This window comes from Paramacrobiotus metropolitanus, unplaced genomic scaffold (assembly GCF_019649055.1).
Source record: "Paramacrobiotus metropolitanus isolate TYO unplaced genomic scaffold, Prichtersi_v1.0 Parri_scaffold0000005, whole genome shotgun sequence".
Lineage (NCBI taxonomy): Eukaryota > Metazoa > Tardigrada > Eutardigrada > Parachela > Macrobiotidae > Paramacrobiotus > Paramacrobiotus metropolitanus.
In genome coordinates this window covers 54514-69736 of record NW_026570225.1, presented here as the reverse complement: position 1 = coordinate 69736, position 15223 = coordinate 54514, and the positions used below count along the sequence as shown (strand labels likewise).

The following is a 15223-nucleotide window of genomic DNA, read 5'->3' as shown; positions in this document are numbered from 1 at the left end:
CATCATAGGAAAACTTTACAAATTTGCTGAATGCTAAGTAGGATTGGTAAGAACAAATTTTTAATAGAATTTGAAAGTAATACTCGGAAAATTTACATGAAATCATAACACAACAAAAAATTCGTGATGCTAAAATAGTTGCAAATAACCTGCATACGGGAGACTGTGGAGGTTCAGTCATCTCCACCTACATATTGTCACGCGCCTATTAACCAAAATAAAACTTTTAATTTGTGTAGGTAAGATAATTAACACTGCACATATGCGTATCTCACAGGATTGTTTTCATTGTATATTCCGTATCTGTTTGTATTTTAATGTTTCGTACGCGCTTGACAATGTGAACCAGGCGCGTAAGTCACCAGTTGTAATTTGCCATTGCGTACAGTCTTTGAACACTCTCAGAGTCAGTGCAACAATGGCCCAATATAATGAGTCGTGGGAAATGATTTCTCCGCTTCCTTTTCACTGGCTGTTTGTTCCCTCATAATGATTTCCCGCGCGTAATTGGGATTACTCTCGTCCAGACGAGCGTTGTGATTGTTAATATGCTTCCAGTGACGCCGCATCCATTTTATATAGACTTCCAGTGCTTGCAAGTATGTCTGCTGCATGCTACCATTACCATCCACCTGCGCAGAGGAATGTCGTCATTATTATATATTGAAACAATATGCTGCAGACAAATGCTGAATTTGTTTAAGTACTAATAGCCACGCGCTTAATTATATATATATATATATAATTATGCACAGTATGAGTACTTGTACAGAAACTAACAGACTTATTTAATTTGTACGGCATAGAAGAAGAGCACATGGCGGAACATGAAAATGTGTTGCACAGAATACACGTTAGGAGAACTAGTCCGATGATGACCTTCTGCACACGGCCCTCGTTCAGGAGGTTTTCTACGATGGGAAGGACGTCTCGCTGAAACGCTTCGCGCCTCAAGCGGACCACGTTAACTTCATCTTCGAACCGTCCGGCTAGTTTGTTGCGATTAACCAGACGCTGGATTGCCGTTTTCTCCGTTGTGTCCACAAAAATCGCGTGTTTCAAAGGAGCAATCTTGTACAAGAAAGTTCGGTAAAGAATATGTTGCATTTAGCGTATTTTAGTGGAGACCGTAGGGCACAAAATTCTTCAGAATAAATGCGAGAAGAAATGCAGAGTTTTTCCGTATCAATTCTTGTACCTGTAATATGTTATACTCTACAATAATTCTAGTTGTCAAAAAATCCTTTGCATGACATATAGATACTACCGTCCCCTTTATTGTAGTGTGGAAAACAGCCACTGCAGGCGATACTGTAATGTGCAAGGCACATACCTCTTTTTCATACTGAACAGCTTGAGCAAAATCGCGAGGGAATCCTTGGACGAAAATCGGTTTCTGGGCCGCTACCAGCTTAATCATCATATCTCTTAAAACGTCCATTACCAGTTCCTAAATACTTGATATAATGGGTGACTGAACAAGAAAAAGAAAGAAGTTAATGCGCGCACAAAAAAACAACAATCGAAATTTAATGAAATTTGACACCAACATTCGAAATCGACAGCAAATTAGTAGACATAATAAATAACGCATAAAGAAAAGAAATATATGAATGTGTGTGGAAAGCCGGTCCGGTCCGTTAATTACTTGTATTTTGGAGCACTGGTAAAGGTTGCGAAAACAGTATTATTCAACGCAAATACGATTTTCGCGACCTTTGACTACTACGTATACGACTGTGTATTATAAAATTTCTAACAATTTGCAAAAATTATCGTTCTGGAAGCGTACTGTCACTGGCTCAGCTATTGGAACCGAAGCGAAATGTTAATTTTCTTTTATTTAATAAAAAACAGAAGATCTTTCTCCAAAGGCACCTCAAGAAATTTGACATTCATTAACAAGTAAAACCCGGCGTTATAACTATGAATAGTCCATCTGTTTCATGCACTATACGAGTACGAAAATCAGCATTGCACAGATACTAGTATTGTACATAAAACATTTTGCTTCGTCACACACAGAGCATAATATCGACACGGTGATAATGTTATCAACATGATTTACTAACGATGCCACACATAATGCAGAAGAATATACAGTCGCATATACAAATCCAGCATAAAAGTTAATACAGAGGACTTTGTAAAATTATTTTTTACAGTGTTTTCGTGTCTTATAATTATTGTAAGACGTTACGTTTAAATTGAATGACGAAAATGTATATTGACTTTGGACTATTGATGCAAAACTCTGCTTACCAGCGGAACCTTTTGAGTGGGTTGGCTATGAACATATTTCGCGATTTCACGGCCCCGTTTTGTCGGTTCCCGGGCTTCTTCGCGCAACAACTGACCCATGCTGAAATAGCTGACTCCATAGTGAATGCGAAATTTGAAACACATGCTTGCCTTTCCGGCGCCTGGTCCTCCTGTAACACAGAACCACCTCGTGTTTACTTAATATTCATATTTTTGCCCATAGAGTGCTACTTTGTTCTTCTAACTAACCAAAAACGAAAATAACTGGTGGATTGAATGATCGGACCCATTGAAGATCCACTAGCTTGAAGTGCTCATTCCCGTCATCCTAGCAAAGTGCATGAACAGCATTCTCCTGGCGTCCAATGATTTCACAAAAATTAAAAATCCCATGAAAAATGCTCTCTGACTTACTGGATGATATTTGTTCATCTTCGTTAGTTTGAGAAGGAAATATTACAAAGTCGAGGAGAAAACCTTGTTCAATTATAATCTGATCGATTACTTATTACGGCAGGTAAATGGTACCTCGTTAAAAACACTACAGATTCTGAGACATAGTTTAAATAGTCATAACTCATAACTACTGTACGGAGTATTAAGCCTGGGTAGCTAAAATAAATCACTATTATTAGTACTCTACTAACCAGCTGCCAGTTAATACGGGTCCATCTGCTGTGCATGCACTGCACATGTTTTCACTAATCTGCTAGTATTTTTACTTCAGCCTCCATTTTTTTTATTTTTAACTTTTTTAATTACAGTATGATAATTCCTTTGCTAAGTGGTAACTACAGTACTCACTCTTTTTGTATTTTTCCATTTTAAAATGTCGGATTGCGATCGGAGAACTCGCAGTTTGGATACGGTCACCTAGGTACCACGTACGCATCTACAAACGCAAGGCCGGTAAACCGCATACTGCTATTAAAAACTAAAATTAATATTATGCATTATCTGTATTCAATATATTATGTGTCTAAGTTATATTAAACCTGATAAGCAGCAATCGACCCGATATGCTTAACTACAACTTTTTTGAATTTTAAGTCCAGTTGTACATGTGTCTGCACTCAGTATATTATTGTACGCAGTAGTTTCTGCAACGAACTCAATTTGCAGCTGCATGGTATTTACTGTGTTCGCAGACATTTTCCGGTACAGTTAGTTATCTTTGTAGTCTAATGGTTTTTCGAATCTCATTGTAAAACAGTGTTGATATTGCCGTAACTCAGTAAGTAATGATATATTACAGTCAGGAATTTACTGCTCAAAGAAACTGGGTACAGTATACCATCCCAAAAGCGATAAACTGACCACATCTATCTATATCGCCAGTTAATATTTTGAATTTTTTCGCTTGTTTTTCCTATGTTTTTAATTTTATCGCAGTTAAAAAATGAAATAATCGAAATTACTTAGCTGCCGGCGTCGTATGAGCGAGATATTTTGTATTTTGGTTTACCTATTTTGTAGAATTATTTAAAATCTTACAGAAAAATCTGTAATGTAACACAACGAATTCAGTTTGTCCAGCTCAAACTATTTGTTGCTATACCGTATTCTAGAGTAGGCTTTAGGCTGCAGGTGTTCTTTCGTCCGTATCTTAATTTCAACTGGTAATGAGCATCTGCAGCACCATTAGCGCAATCTTTCTCATATTTGTTAACTTCCGTCTGGAGTCTCTGGACTACTTGGAAACTGAAAGGGTATCTAATACGCCAGCGAAATGACTACTATCATATTATTTCCAGAGAAAATCGTTCGACAGTCGGCAGAACGACTAAGAAAAATCGTTTATCATTTACATGATGACAAACAGCGGGCGGCGAAATTTATTAAATAAATAATTTTGGGGGATCAAGCCGGCTTTACAAATACAAATATGTGTGTATGTTAGCATGTTAGCATGTATCTGTATGTCCGTTTTTGCGCGTAAATTGCTAAAACGCTTTACAAGAAAAGCTATCTGGCGTACCTTCTACCTTACCTCACAAGAATTCACAGTTTACGTGCCGCAACCAGTAACAAGTTAAAAACTTGTGACTAATTGTCGCAGATTTACGTCGATGTATAATATGTAAAATACGTGAATGAAAACTGCAAATGTTTTGATGCCACCGCATGTAGCGGTACAGTTGGTGATATTGTGAGCGGTGTGACCCATGAGACAACTCATATTTAAAGCATTTTATTTTGCATTTTTAGTTGCATTTCCGTCAAATACCGCAAAATAAGAAACATATTTTGGTTCCAATAAGACCGTTGTCTTTTTTTACTGAAATGATTAAAAAATAATGTTATTGCGCACATAAAACCCATGAGCAGCTTGATCAGGAATTAAGTTATGCAATTAAGTTTGTATCGGTAAGAGACTTGACGAAGTGTATTATGTGTTGAAATGATGAACTGCGTAATTTTGCTTTTAACCTATGTTAATGTGAACAACCCAATTAAAGTCAAGTTTTGTACTGAAAAAAAAAGTTATGCAATAACGTGGCTTAAGCCTAATTTCACGGCCTGTTTAAAACTGGCGACGCGTTGTCGAGTAGCGCGTATGTGTTCTATACAGAGTATGATTATTTACAATCAAGACATCTTGCAGTACTCCAGTAACTAACTGTCAGCACACCTTTTCATCGGGAATAATTGTATGGTAAACTAATTCTCCAAGGGACTCCATCAGAGTCATCGTCTCCAGCTCCATACAATATGGATGACGAGCTACCGGCATCCATCCGCCATACAACACACGTATGTTCCCGGCGTCCCACGGATCGCATGGTTATCATCTCCGTTGGCGCGCCACGATGCAGTCCAATGAAAAGGTGGAGAACGCCGTTGCTGCTGCTGCTGTTACGGCAGTGCGACTACGGCGGCATACGATGCAGTCGCGTTGGTTGCGGTTATGACGCTAATTGTACCAACTAGCTCCTGCCAGTTGTTTCTGCAGACGCCACTTACGGTTGCTGTGTGTGTGTGTGGCTATGAGGGGATCCCAAAGGCAACATAATAATATTGATTAATAACAAGGGGAATCCTTAATATTATCTTCCTCATCCGATCATACTCGTACATTTTTTGATGAGCAGCTTTGGCGGCAGTAGACCACATTGAGCCGGGATCAGTGCACGCGCGTGGCCAAAAACTCGTGATATTGATGCCGCAGTGCCCGGTGCTTGAGCGTAGGTAGCAGTCAATGCCGTGTACCACTTTGGCATACTTTTGCTATTGTTTTTCGACTGGGGAACTTTTCCTGGATATTTAATAAAGCACTGAACAGCAATAGTGTTTTGAAAATGCAGCAGTGTTCCATTCGGTATTTTCCCATCATAGAACTTCGTGGGAATTGTAATAATTTGTCCTTGATCTACAAGAGGTGAGGGAATTGCGAACGGTTAAGTAGCGTGATTAATCATCGTATATGCTGGCCATTCAATGGAATAATTATCGCCAGTCGCCAATATGGGATGTCGTCCAACAAAATACAGGAAGCCCACCAGGGTCGAAAAAAGTATGGACAACAGTACTTCCTACCTAAATGTACTAGTTAAATGCATGTACAATGAATTAAGAATCCGCGCCAAAACTTTCAACCATAATTTATGGAAAAGCACATTCTCGAATGGTTTTCGATTGCTGTTTTGTTGTTCATGTGCCAGTAATTAAATGAAAATTTTTGTTGCAGGCCAGTACCATAATATCCCTTTTTTATTTTAGTACTGGCAAATAAACCAAATCAAATGCGGGATTGTGAATATCGTCAAAGTAAAAAAGTGTATAATTTAAAATTCACACGTAAATTAGCATCAGCATTCCCACATATTTTATCGCAAATTTTTATGGGTGTGTTTTTAATATATTTCGCAAAAATATTATTACTGTTATAATAAATTCAGAGTTAGTATGCACTGTACGAATGCAGCATATGTGACTCATGTGAGCGAAATATAAGCACCGAACGGGAACATGTACAAAACTAATTCGTGTTGAACGAATTTAATGCGAAATTTTCTTTTTGCATAAGTGGTTAGGTAAAAGTGAGAATGTTATAAGCTTCATATCATGTACTGGAAACACTTGTGTAATTGACCGGTAGACGTAAGTAAATACGCTTGAATTGAGTTCGGTCGGAAATGTATGAAAATTTAATTAAGTAAATGTAAAATACTGTAATAATATATAGTAAATGTATAGTAAAATAATAGTAAAAAAATATTAAGTAAACAAATTTAAGTGAATATAAAATTTTTTATGTAATTAAAAATTTCTAAAATGATCCGCCACTATACTGATTTATGATTGACTAGAAGTTATGGTTTCTCGCTAGATATCTCTATAGCTTTCCTGTAGCAGTCTTCCTCTGCGCATTTATAGCACCATATATAACACAGCTGGGAATTTGGCGACCTCAATAGTCGTGACGTTAACTGCTGTCAATATTGCTAACTTACAATTATCACCGTCTCCAGACAGAGAAACCTGGCGTGTTTACTTTTTGGATCAGTTTCCGTAGTTAGTACTTAATCAGAATGGTCAAATAACATTTTTGCAGCTAATATACGAGCTTCTGGCGCTATGCACTGTATTACAATTTTAAATCACGGGCTGTTGAATCAGCCTGTTAAACTGAAGAAACTGACAGGAATCAGGAAACTGATCCTTCTGTGACAATCGATGTGCAAACTAGCAGTAAAAATATCTAAAAAAAGCATTTGGGTATTTCAACTACCTACGTACATCTTGCTGTGTGCACAATCCGGGATATAAATTATATAAATGTTTTTGTTATAAGATTAATTTACTGTGAACTTTTTAAATATATGTGTTTGCTAAGGCAGATAAAGTTTTAAAAAAAGCTATTCGATGCTTATAAGCGCAGGGCCCGTAGCCCCTTGATAGTGGCTTGATATCGAGATGTTGTGTGCAGATATTACGTACATTGACGAGCACCGCATAATTACAATCACAAACTTGAGAACTGAAAGAAGGTTTTGTAAAAGAATTATTTATGTAACCTTTGTTTGTGACCGTGTATCTATACGGATGTTGCGTGATTACCGTTTTCTTTTTTCCATCAACAAATATTTGGTTGTAAACGAATTACCTGTACATAAACATGTTCGCATCCACACACATCCAGCGCACTGTGCTTGTTGTTGTACAGGCATGAAAGCCGCCATGCTGATACAGCGCTGGTATCGACGATACAAAGCACAGCATGACGTACAAAGACAATATACCTGGACGATCTTCCAGGTAAAGTAACAATACGAGTGCATAGCTGTGCCACCCCAATTTGGCGGTATTTGCGGGTTTTCCGTGCTTAAGGTTAGTAATGAGCATTCTTTGTTCGGTGAATAAAAGTCATTTTGGCGCAAGCAGTTGCGTAGTTTATTTGAACAAATCTACGGGACGTACGACCATTTCCAACATCACTGAACGAAAAACATTAACATATACACCATTAATCGGGAATATGCTGCAGATGGCCAATTTTGCAAGCAAAAGACCAACTGTTTAGCTGCGTATTTGCTTTTGCAGAAAATGGAATATGCTAATGAGCAGGATCACTTAAAGGTATGCGTTTCGCAATTCGGTCTGAAAAATTGGCACTGACAAGTATATAATATCATAATATTATATCAAATTAATGGTTATTCTGGCGATGAAATAATGTATCAAATATATACTGGATAATATGCCATCTGATTGTTTAGATTTAACCCGGTACGTACCTAGTAAGTTTTAGCCGACATTTACTTTTGCAGCTACAAAATTTTTTTAACGAAGTTCTGAGCAACAAAAAGCTTCTATCGACCATGGCGGACACTTCCGTTGCATCAGCCATAGAATTGGTGAAAAAGCGAAGTATGAGTACGTATCCCCCGATTTCTGAAGAATAATTAAGCGAACATTAAAGATTAATGTGTTGTTCGTGCTTATACTGGACTATAATCCAATATTCATCTGCATAATAGCAGTCGGAAAATGGGCGAAGAAAACACCACACGGCAAAACGTTGTTATTTAAATCAAACTACCTTTAGATGGATAATCGATTTCAGGTCACGATCACACTGCTGAAAGCGAACCGGAACTGGAACTACTTAAAGCCACAGATTATGAAACCATCGTTGTTCCTGACTCGTATCAAGGGTTCCGTTTATCCAAACCTTATTACCAAAACGCACTGGAGCAGCTCATTGAGTCTGTAAAAGCCAAACAGGTACTTATATGTGTAAGCGTTGTTGCAGTTATATAAACCATCCTGCACCACAATAAAATACTTGGCTTTGTCTCTTCAAAAAATATATAATTGCGATACACTAATGTGCTGCAGTTAGAATTAATTAAATGATTCAACAGAATTACATAAAAAATCATGCAGTTTCTGAAGATTATGTAATTATTTTGTTTCAGTTTATCACCAGTTTTTAGTATAATTATGGACTAGTTTCAATGTATCACCAGTGTAATCTATGGACAGACTAAAAAGTTTTTGCATTCCGCATAAAACGTTGCTGCTTAGTTTGCATATCCTTTCCATTATGACTATTTTTACCAGTAAACAACAAAATCTTATCGACGACAGGCATACAGCGGCACATCTCCAGTCAGACTACTTTTCTACAATTATCATTTATGGGACACAAATATAAATATGCAAACCAAGAAAAGCACTTTTGTTCACGTCACAGGCACCTCCCCTCTACGGCAGTTGGTTCGCATGGCGTGACGTAAATATGCAGAACTGGCATATCCCGCCCAGGATAAGCAAAATAAAGAAACTACTCCGGAGTAGTTTTTTTGAAATGGCAACTCAGATAAGCTGCTTATTCCAACGTACATCTGCTTATTCCAACGTACACCTACAATACTTAATGAAATATGTTACGATCAGGATTCAGGAGGCTTAACAGCAGGTTCCTCAGGTTTTCCCTGATGGTTCTCTCGCATTCTAGAGCTGTTATGTTTGAAATAGTTTTCTTTAGCACTTAACAACGGTAGTCCGTAACTTCGTAATGTTTTTGAACTAATCATGTTCTGCTCTTCGTCTCGAGCCCATCAGCATCTGAGGCTGTGCCTGTTCCTACGGTGATCACATTTCGTCTCAAGAAAATACAAGAACTGATCGAAGCATGAAGAGCAAGTTAAATTTTTTATTTTAACAAACAAAAAAACTAAAAAAGCTGTAGTTTCCACAAATTTTAATTTAACATTTTAATTTATTAGTACCGTGCTTGAACGGAGCTGCATTAAATGCGCTGGGAAGATTTGAGTTACAGACTGCAGTAATATGCTTACAGTAATTAGTGAGTAATATGCAAGTCGGAAAACGGAACACAAAGCTAGAAAGTGCAAGTTAAATACGCAACAAAGATGGGCAACGGTTTATTCACAGACCATGGTTTATTGGCTGGTTCCGTTTTGTCTGTGACGTGAACAAAAGTGCTTTTCTTGGTTTGCATATTTATATTTGTGTCCCATAATTATCCATAACGTTTGAGGAATAAGTTAGCTAAAAGGATGCGCTGTCTTCCCTTTTACCTACAGTAGCTACTAGTAATAGTCAGAAATTATGCCTTATATGCACGAAATATGGCCATGAAATGTGTGCATTGTTTACAGTATATACCATTTCCATGTGCATAATAATCGGTATCAATACCTGTTTCAGCGTATCCACGTTAAGTTTGTTCTGGAAATTCTTCATGAAGCGCGTACGACTTTAAAAAGTCTTCCCAATATTCGCTATGCATCGACGTCACTGTCAAAGAAAATAACCGTTGTGGGTGATCTGCATGGCAAAATCGATGATCTGCTGATAATTTTCTACAAAGCCGGATTACCCGATACGACCAATCCTTTTGTATTTAACGGTAAAGGTCATAATATGCACGCTCAAGTGCGAGATATTAATGCGTTTTCAGGGCGCGCGCAGTGCAGCCAGCACATGTGTTGGCGACGGTGATTATTATTTGCATGTGTAGGCGATTACGTCGACCGGGGGTTTTTCTCGCTAGAAATCTTGCTAATACTTTTAATGGCCCTCATAACAAATCCCAACGCCGTTTTTCTCAACCGTGGAAATCAGTAAGTTACCAATGAATACAATGAATATCGTTCGTATCATAGTTTGTTAAAAATTAATGGTATTTTTTCTTTAAATTTTAGTGAGGATCATGTGATGAATCTGAGGTACGTAATTAACATTCGTATTTGACCAAATACGGCCCAATTCTAGATCTGCCAAAAAAGGTTGTATTATATATGATTGAATTAATACAAATCTTGGGTGCGTAAAAGCATGGCACACATACTATATCCAATAACGGCATTTAGATAAATAACTAGTTACAATTCACATGTTGTGAACTTTACAGATATGGCTTTATAAAAGAAATCAGCAACAAATACCGGGTTAGTGCACAACTGCACTTCATTATTTCATGCATTTTTAATGTTTAATTGAAGTGCAATTGCAAGCAAGCTAGCTGTTAAATGTATTCAATTTAGTTGGTTTCTTTTTACTCAATAGCAAGTGGAGTCTAAAAAAATCCGTCGACTAATAGCAGATGTATTCAGCTGGATGCCTGTTGCTACTATTATTGACCAAAAGGTTTTCGTTACTCATGGAGGGGTATCGAATATGACGGACATTAAACTGATCCAAACCCTTAAACGATCTAAGGTAGGCATAATTCCTGCTTTTGCTCGTTGTGCTACAAAAAATTATTCGACACAATGCATCAACAATTTCAGCACCGTTCTTATTTAATATAATACAGCCGTTGTTGATGTCGTTTCGGTGTTGCTGTCCATAAACATTTTTGTTTATACTTTAATGTAAAAATAAGCAGTCTCTGATGGGCCTTTTTTCAGTACATCTCTATATTAAATCCACCAATTTCACCTAATCAAGACAGCGTAAAATCCCCTAACGGCACCGATCATGAAGCTGTGCATGACTTGGAACCACAAGCCGAGCAGGTCGACCAAGGAAAGGTTACTGATAGTAAGGCCTTCTTGCGCGTCGTCGACGTGGATGACGACGCTGAGGCGACGTTCGAATGGAAACAAGTGAGTGTTTAGAAAAAAAGATGGATGGTTGTAATTCGGTTGCTTACGCCCTGATTGTAACAGCTACTTCTAAGCAATTAGATTTTCCGCGCAGGATCATTGACTCGGAAAAAGCACATTCAGTCTAATGGCATCAGTTGCACAGAAGCAACAAACTAGTGAGCTTGTTTAAAGACAGAGCTGTCGGTATTGTAATACTACTAGAGTAGATACCGGTTACATGATAACTGTGCAGACCACAGAGTACCGATGCATAAATTTTACGTTGCTGTGGAGGTTTAGAATCCCTTAAATCAATTTCTCGTCGGCAGCTTTCACACAGTATTTCATATTAGTATATTTTATGATAATATTTGCGCGGATTCAATGTACAGTAATTAACAACAAAGCAAGCCATGATATGAAAAGATATTATAATAACACTTCGTGCTTACGACGCACTCAATGACCTGAGATTTTTTATCCATACACGAGGTATATTCCTCCTATGGAATTCTATGCTTCATGGGCAGAAGCATTTCCAGAAATACGTAGGCAGAAAGGTTTTCTGAATATTAAATGAACAAATAACGGTTTTGCACGTGATGTAATTCACATCGTACACGAAATAATTTTACATGGCATCTTAAACACCAAAGTCATCTAACCAGATTGTGGATCTTCTGTGGAGTGATCCGTCTGCCGTCAACGGCTGCACACCCAATACTTTCCGTGGAGGCGGCTGTTACTTTGGTCCCGATGTCAGTAAACAGTTTATGGATGCCAACAATCTGCAATATATGATCCGTTCGCATGAATGCAAGCAGGATGGTTATGAAATCACCCATGATGGCAGGGTAAGAAAATTCATATAGGCATGCACCGCACCATCTGTTTTTCTTTGGAACTGCGCCCCGTAGTAGTTGTTATCCGCCACCATATGTATGTGTGCATCGAGTGGTGATTCCAGGTTGTAACCTTATTTTCCGCTTCCAATTACTATGAAGTCGGGAGCAATCGCGGCGCATTCTGCCGGCTGATGGCACCGGAGCTGAAGCCGCATTTCGTGCAGTACATCTCTACACGCGGTCATAAACGGCTGACAATGAAACAAACCACCACCACCATGGAGGAGAAAGCCATCAAGCATCTTAAAGAACAGTTTTTTGCTCATAAAACCGAGTTACTGGAGGAGTTCGAGCATTATGACCCCGGCAATACCGGTAGGCTGCACAATTTTGCACCATTAACCTAATTATACCGGCGTGCATATGACGTGCACAGGCAGTGGCATGCCCGGTTGCCAGATCGTATTACGTTGATTTGCTCTCCTCCCGCGGTACCGGGTCACCGGATGAGCAATTACAGTTTTCTTAGGAAACAGGAATGATGAGCATGATGCTTTCGACTATTGTTAGATATATATGACCAATCGAATGCGCATCCACAACCGAATCGTAAATCGTAAACAAATGCTTTTTGGTTCATGAAATATACGTTACAGGCATCACAAAAAAATCCGTGCACTACTCAAGTAGTCAAGTTCAAAATGCGTACATTATATATTTGTATAGCTTGCATTAACTTTCATAAAATATCGTTAGTTCCTTCAAAGGTCACATTATTCATGATTACAACGTTAACTACATTATTACACAGCACGAAAATGCGAAGTACTGTTTTAAGCGTAGCACTTGCGTAATGCACCTTATAGCTAATACGTACGTATGAATTGCACCGTTTTTGCTTGTTATACGGTATGATATTTTCGGATGCTTTATAAAGCAGTTTTCGTTTGGTTTCGCTTCTTTGTAGAATTTTCTACGTCTTTTACACTTTCTACTTATAAATATAACTCGGGTAATGTTACTAGTAAGTTTTACTCTACAAGATATATAGTAACTTCGAAGTTGCGCAATACTGCACATATGTACACAATAAGTTGTTATTGCGCTGCTAGGAATGGTCAAGCTGCACGACTGGTGCATCGCTGTGGAAAAAATCCTTAAACTCGGTTTGCCTTGGCGAACACTGAGGAAACGACTAGTGCGCATGTCTCCCGCAAATCACCAACTTGTTGACTACTACACATCATTCGAGGAGCTGAATGCGGTGGATGTCTCCCCAACGCGAAATGTAAGAGAACCCGCTGGATTTCCCGCTAAATCGACTACATAATATTGCGTGCTTTCAATTTATTCCGTACTGATGACGACTTGACTTACCGCTTTGGCACTACGTACTGCAATTCTTGAAAGGTTACTTATAATCAGAAATGTTCGGTCAAAAGCGTAATAAGGATCGATGATTGCAGACGCCGTTGCTATTTGAAACCTTGTATGCTCACAAAGACAACCTGGAAGTCATATTCCGCTGGATGGATCAGGATAATTCCGGTGGGGAAAAAACTAACGCGATAATCGCATTCCAAAAATTTTGTGTTTTTAAACGAATGCAAGCAGTTGTATTGCATTCAGTTAGCATTTTTGCAACCCATAACACGCAAGCTTGTGAATATCTTAATAATACTTCCAAGAAAGAATATTTCATACAAATATTGTATATATATACTTTACCTGTTAGTTACGTAAGAAAATAAAATAGTTATTATTGCTATTTTTAGTTACGAAATTAAATATATGTCAATGCTAAATTAGTACAAGCAAAGCTTTTAAAAATCGATCACTTTATTAGAGTTACTCATACCAGCTGTATTGGATTTTACAAACAAAAATATTAAGAAACGCAGTGAGGATGCCTCGATCAAACGAAATTAGGTAGCTTTCTTTTTGATAAGTGAGTTGCATTGTGAATAAAAGAATTACTACCCGAATAACATTCCAAAATATATTTTGAATTAACCTTGCAAACGGAAGCTAAGCTATCATAATTGCCATTCTAGGAATATTAACGATGGAGGAATTTCAGAAAGGCTGCATATTGCTCAACAAACACATGGGAAGCCCCCTAAGCGAGGAGCAAATTCGGGATTTGGCGGTGTCGTTGGATATAAATAAAGATGGTAAGTGCCGGCACAAGTGGACATTTGATTGTCTCATGTCTGGCAACGTACAGTTAAACCGCTCAAATTGGACACTCCAATCCTATAGGTCAGATTGAATTTAATGAATTTCTCGAGGCCTTCCGTCTGGCGGAAACGGAGGATATGGATTTCGAGGACACACCTGAGCCGAGCGACGTGATTATGAGCAATCAAGCTAATGGGCACAGTCTACACATAACCGCCAATGGTGGCTTGACGTAACTACAGCTGGATGATGCTCTCGACGGTGGAAAAATGTGTTTCCGCTCCTCGCAGCTAGTCTTGTGATCCTCTTGATATGCTAACCCTATACGACGAATCGGTGCTTAATACTGCACTGGGAGAGAGAAGAACCAGTTTTGTGGAATAACAATACATGTTGTTCTTTCAGCTTTTCTTTGCCTCAAGAAATGCCATATTTAAATGGAGCTTTCTGTGATCGAAATAATGGTTAAATAACTGTAATTTTCCGAGACGGATTTGTCGGTGCCGCATAGAATTACTTATGATATAAATATGCAACTGCAATGATACAGCGTTGAACATTTCTAAAGAAGTGGTATATGTGTGGTACTTTACGTAATAATAAATGCGATGCCTTTAGGATTAGCAGTCAACAGCAGTACTGGTTCAGGTTAGAAGTGACCTTCTGTACAACCACCACAATTTACAATTTCTTAAACTTTCGATCATGGCATGTACTGTCAACATACTGTAATACAACCCAAAGTTGTTATACTGGTCCAAATGTTAAACCGTTTGAAAAATTTTAAGTTCGAAATAAAATTAAAAAAATTGGATGGTTAAAACGTTTGCAGATTTTACGTATTCGAAACAATGCTGACTGGTGAATGCT

At 38.1% G+C, this 15223-nt stretch overlaps 2 protein-coding genes and 1 long non-coding RNA gene across 8 annotated transcripts; 1 reads left to right on the top strand and 2 right to left on the bottom strand.

The window, feature by feature from the left end:
- Positions 1-229: 229 nt before the first annotated feature.
- LOC129580937 (adenylate kinase isoenzyme 1-like) lies at positions 230-3064 on the bottom strand. 3 transcript variants are annotated; one of them, XM_055471706.1, is made up of 6 exons: positions 2910-3064; positions 2512-2590; positions 2263-2432; positions 1334-1450; positions 781-1071; positions 230-632 (listed from the first exon to the last, which is right to left on the bottom strand). In XM_055471706.1, the coding sequence occupies exons 1-6, from the start codon at positions 2943-2945 to the stop codon at positions 408-410; spliced, it is 918 nt and encodes a 305-aa protein (XP_055327681.1). In that variant the 5' UTR covers positions 2946-3064; the 3' UTR covers positions 230-407. The 3 variants fall into 3 exon arrangements, with proteins under 3 accessions (XP_055327681.1, XP_055327682.1, XP_055327683.1); XM_055471707.1 differs by lacking the exon at positions 2910-3064 and adding an exon at positions 2677-2890 and having other exon boundaries at positions 233-632; XM_055471708.1 differs by having other exon boundaries at positions 235-632; positions 880-1071; positions 2910-3063.
- Positions 3065-4788: 1724 nt separating this feature from the next.
- On the top strand, positions 4789-14954 carry LOC129581268 (serine/threonine-protein phosphatase with EF-hands 2-like). Of its 4 annotated transcripts, XM_055472249.1 has the most exons (18): positions 4789-5447; positions 5599-5776; positions 7430-7521; positions 7807-7842; positions 8034-8139; positions 8330-8490; positions 9943-10144; positions 10256-10358; positions 10440-10463; positions 10649-10685; positions 10804-10956; positions 11148-11345; positions 11996-12181; positions 12295-12547; positions 13285-13460; positions 13639-13720; positions 14227-14346; positions 14435-14953. In XM_055472249.1, exons 2-18 carry the CDS (start codon positions 5728-5730, stop codon positions 14587-14589), a joined length of 2133 nt encoding a protein of 710 aa, XP_055328224.1. In that variant the 5' UTR covers positions 4789-5447; positions 5599-5727; the 3' UTR covers positions 14590-14953. The 4 variants fall into 4 exon arrangements, with proteins under 4 accessions (XP_055328224.1, XP_055328223.1, XP_055328222.1 ...); XM_055472248.1 differs by lacking the exons at positions 4789-5447; positions 5599-5776 and having other exon boundaries at positions 7152-7521; positions 14253-14346; positions 14435-14571; XM_055472247.1 differs by lacking the exons at positions 4789-5447; positions 5599-5776 and having other exon boundaries at positions 7153-7521; positions 8034-8133; positions 14435-14954.
- LOC129581269 (uncharacterized) lies at positions 7642-8466 on the bottom strand. The gene is made up of 3 exons (XR_008689478.1): positions 8306-8466; positions 8001-8157; positions 7642-7863 (listed from the first exon to the last, which is right to left on the bottom strand). It is a non-coding gene; the product is annotated as an uncharacterized LOC129581269 (long non-coding RNA).
- Positions 14955-15223: the final 269 nt, after the last annotated feature.

Excerpts from the sequence above, each read along its gene's own strand:
- LOC129581268 (XM_055472246.1), top strand. The coding sequence starts at position 7,180 with ATGTTGTGTGCAGATATTACGTACATTGACGAGCACCGCATAATTACA. Across the intron at positions 8,491-9,942 it reads AGTCTGTAAAAGCCAAACAG|CGTATCCACGTTAAGTTTGT; the intron begins GTACTTATATGT and ends TACCTGTTTCAG. Across the intron at positions 11,346-11,995 it reads CGACGTTCGAATGGAAACAA|ATTGTGGATCTTCTGTGGAG; the intron begins GTGAGTGTTTAG and ends TCATCTAACCAG.
- LOC129580937 (XM_055471706.1), bottom strand. The coding sequence starts at position 2,945 with ATGCACAGCAGATGGACCCGTATTAACTGGCAGCTG. Across the intron at positions 1,072-1,333 it reads CTGTTCAGTATGAAAAAGAG|ATTGCTCCTTTGAAACACGC; the intron begins GTATGTGCCTTG and ends TTCTTGTACAAG. Across the intron at positions 633-780 it reads CGTACAAATTAAATAAGTCT|GTGGATGGTAATGGTAGCAT; the intron begins GTTAGTTTCTGT and ends TCCTCTGCGCAG.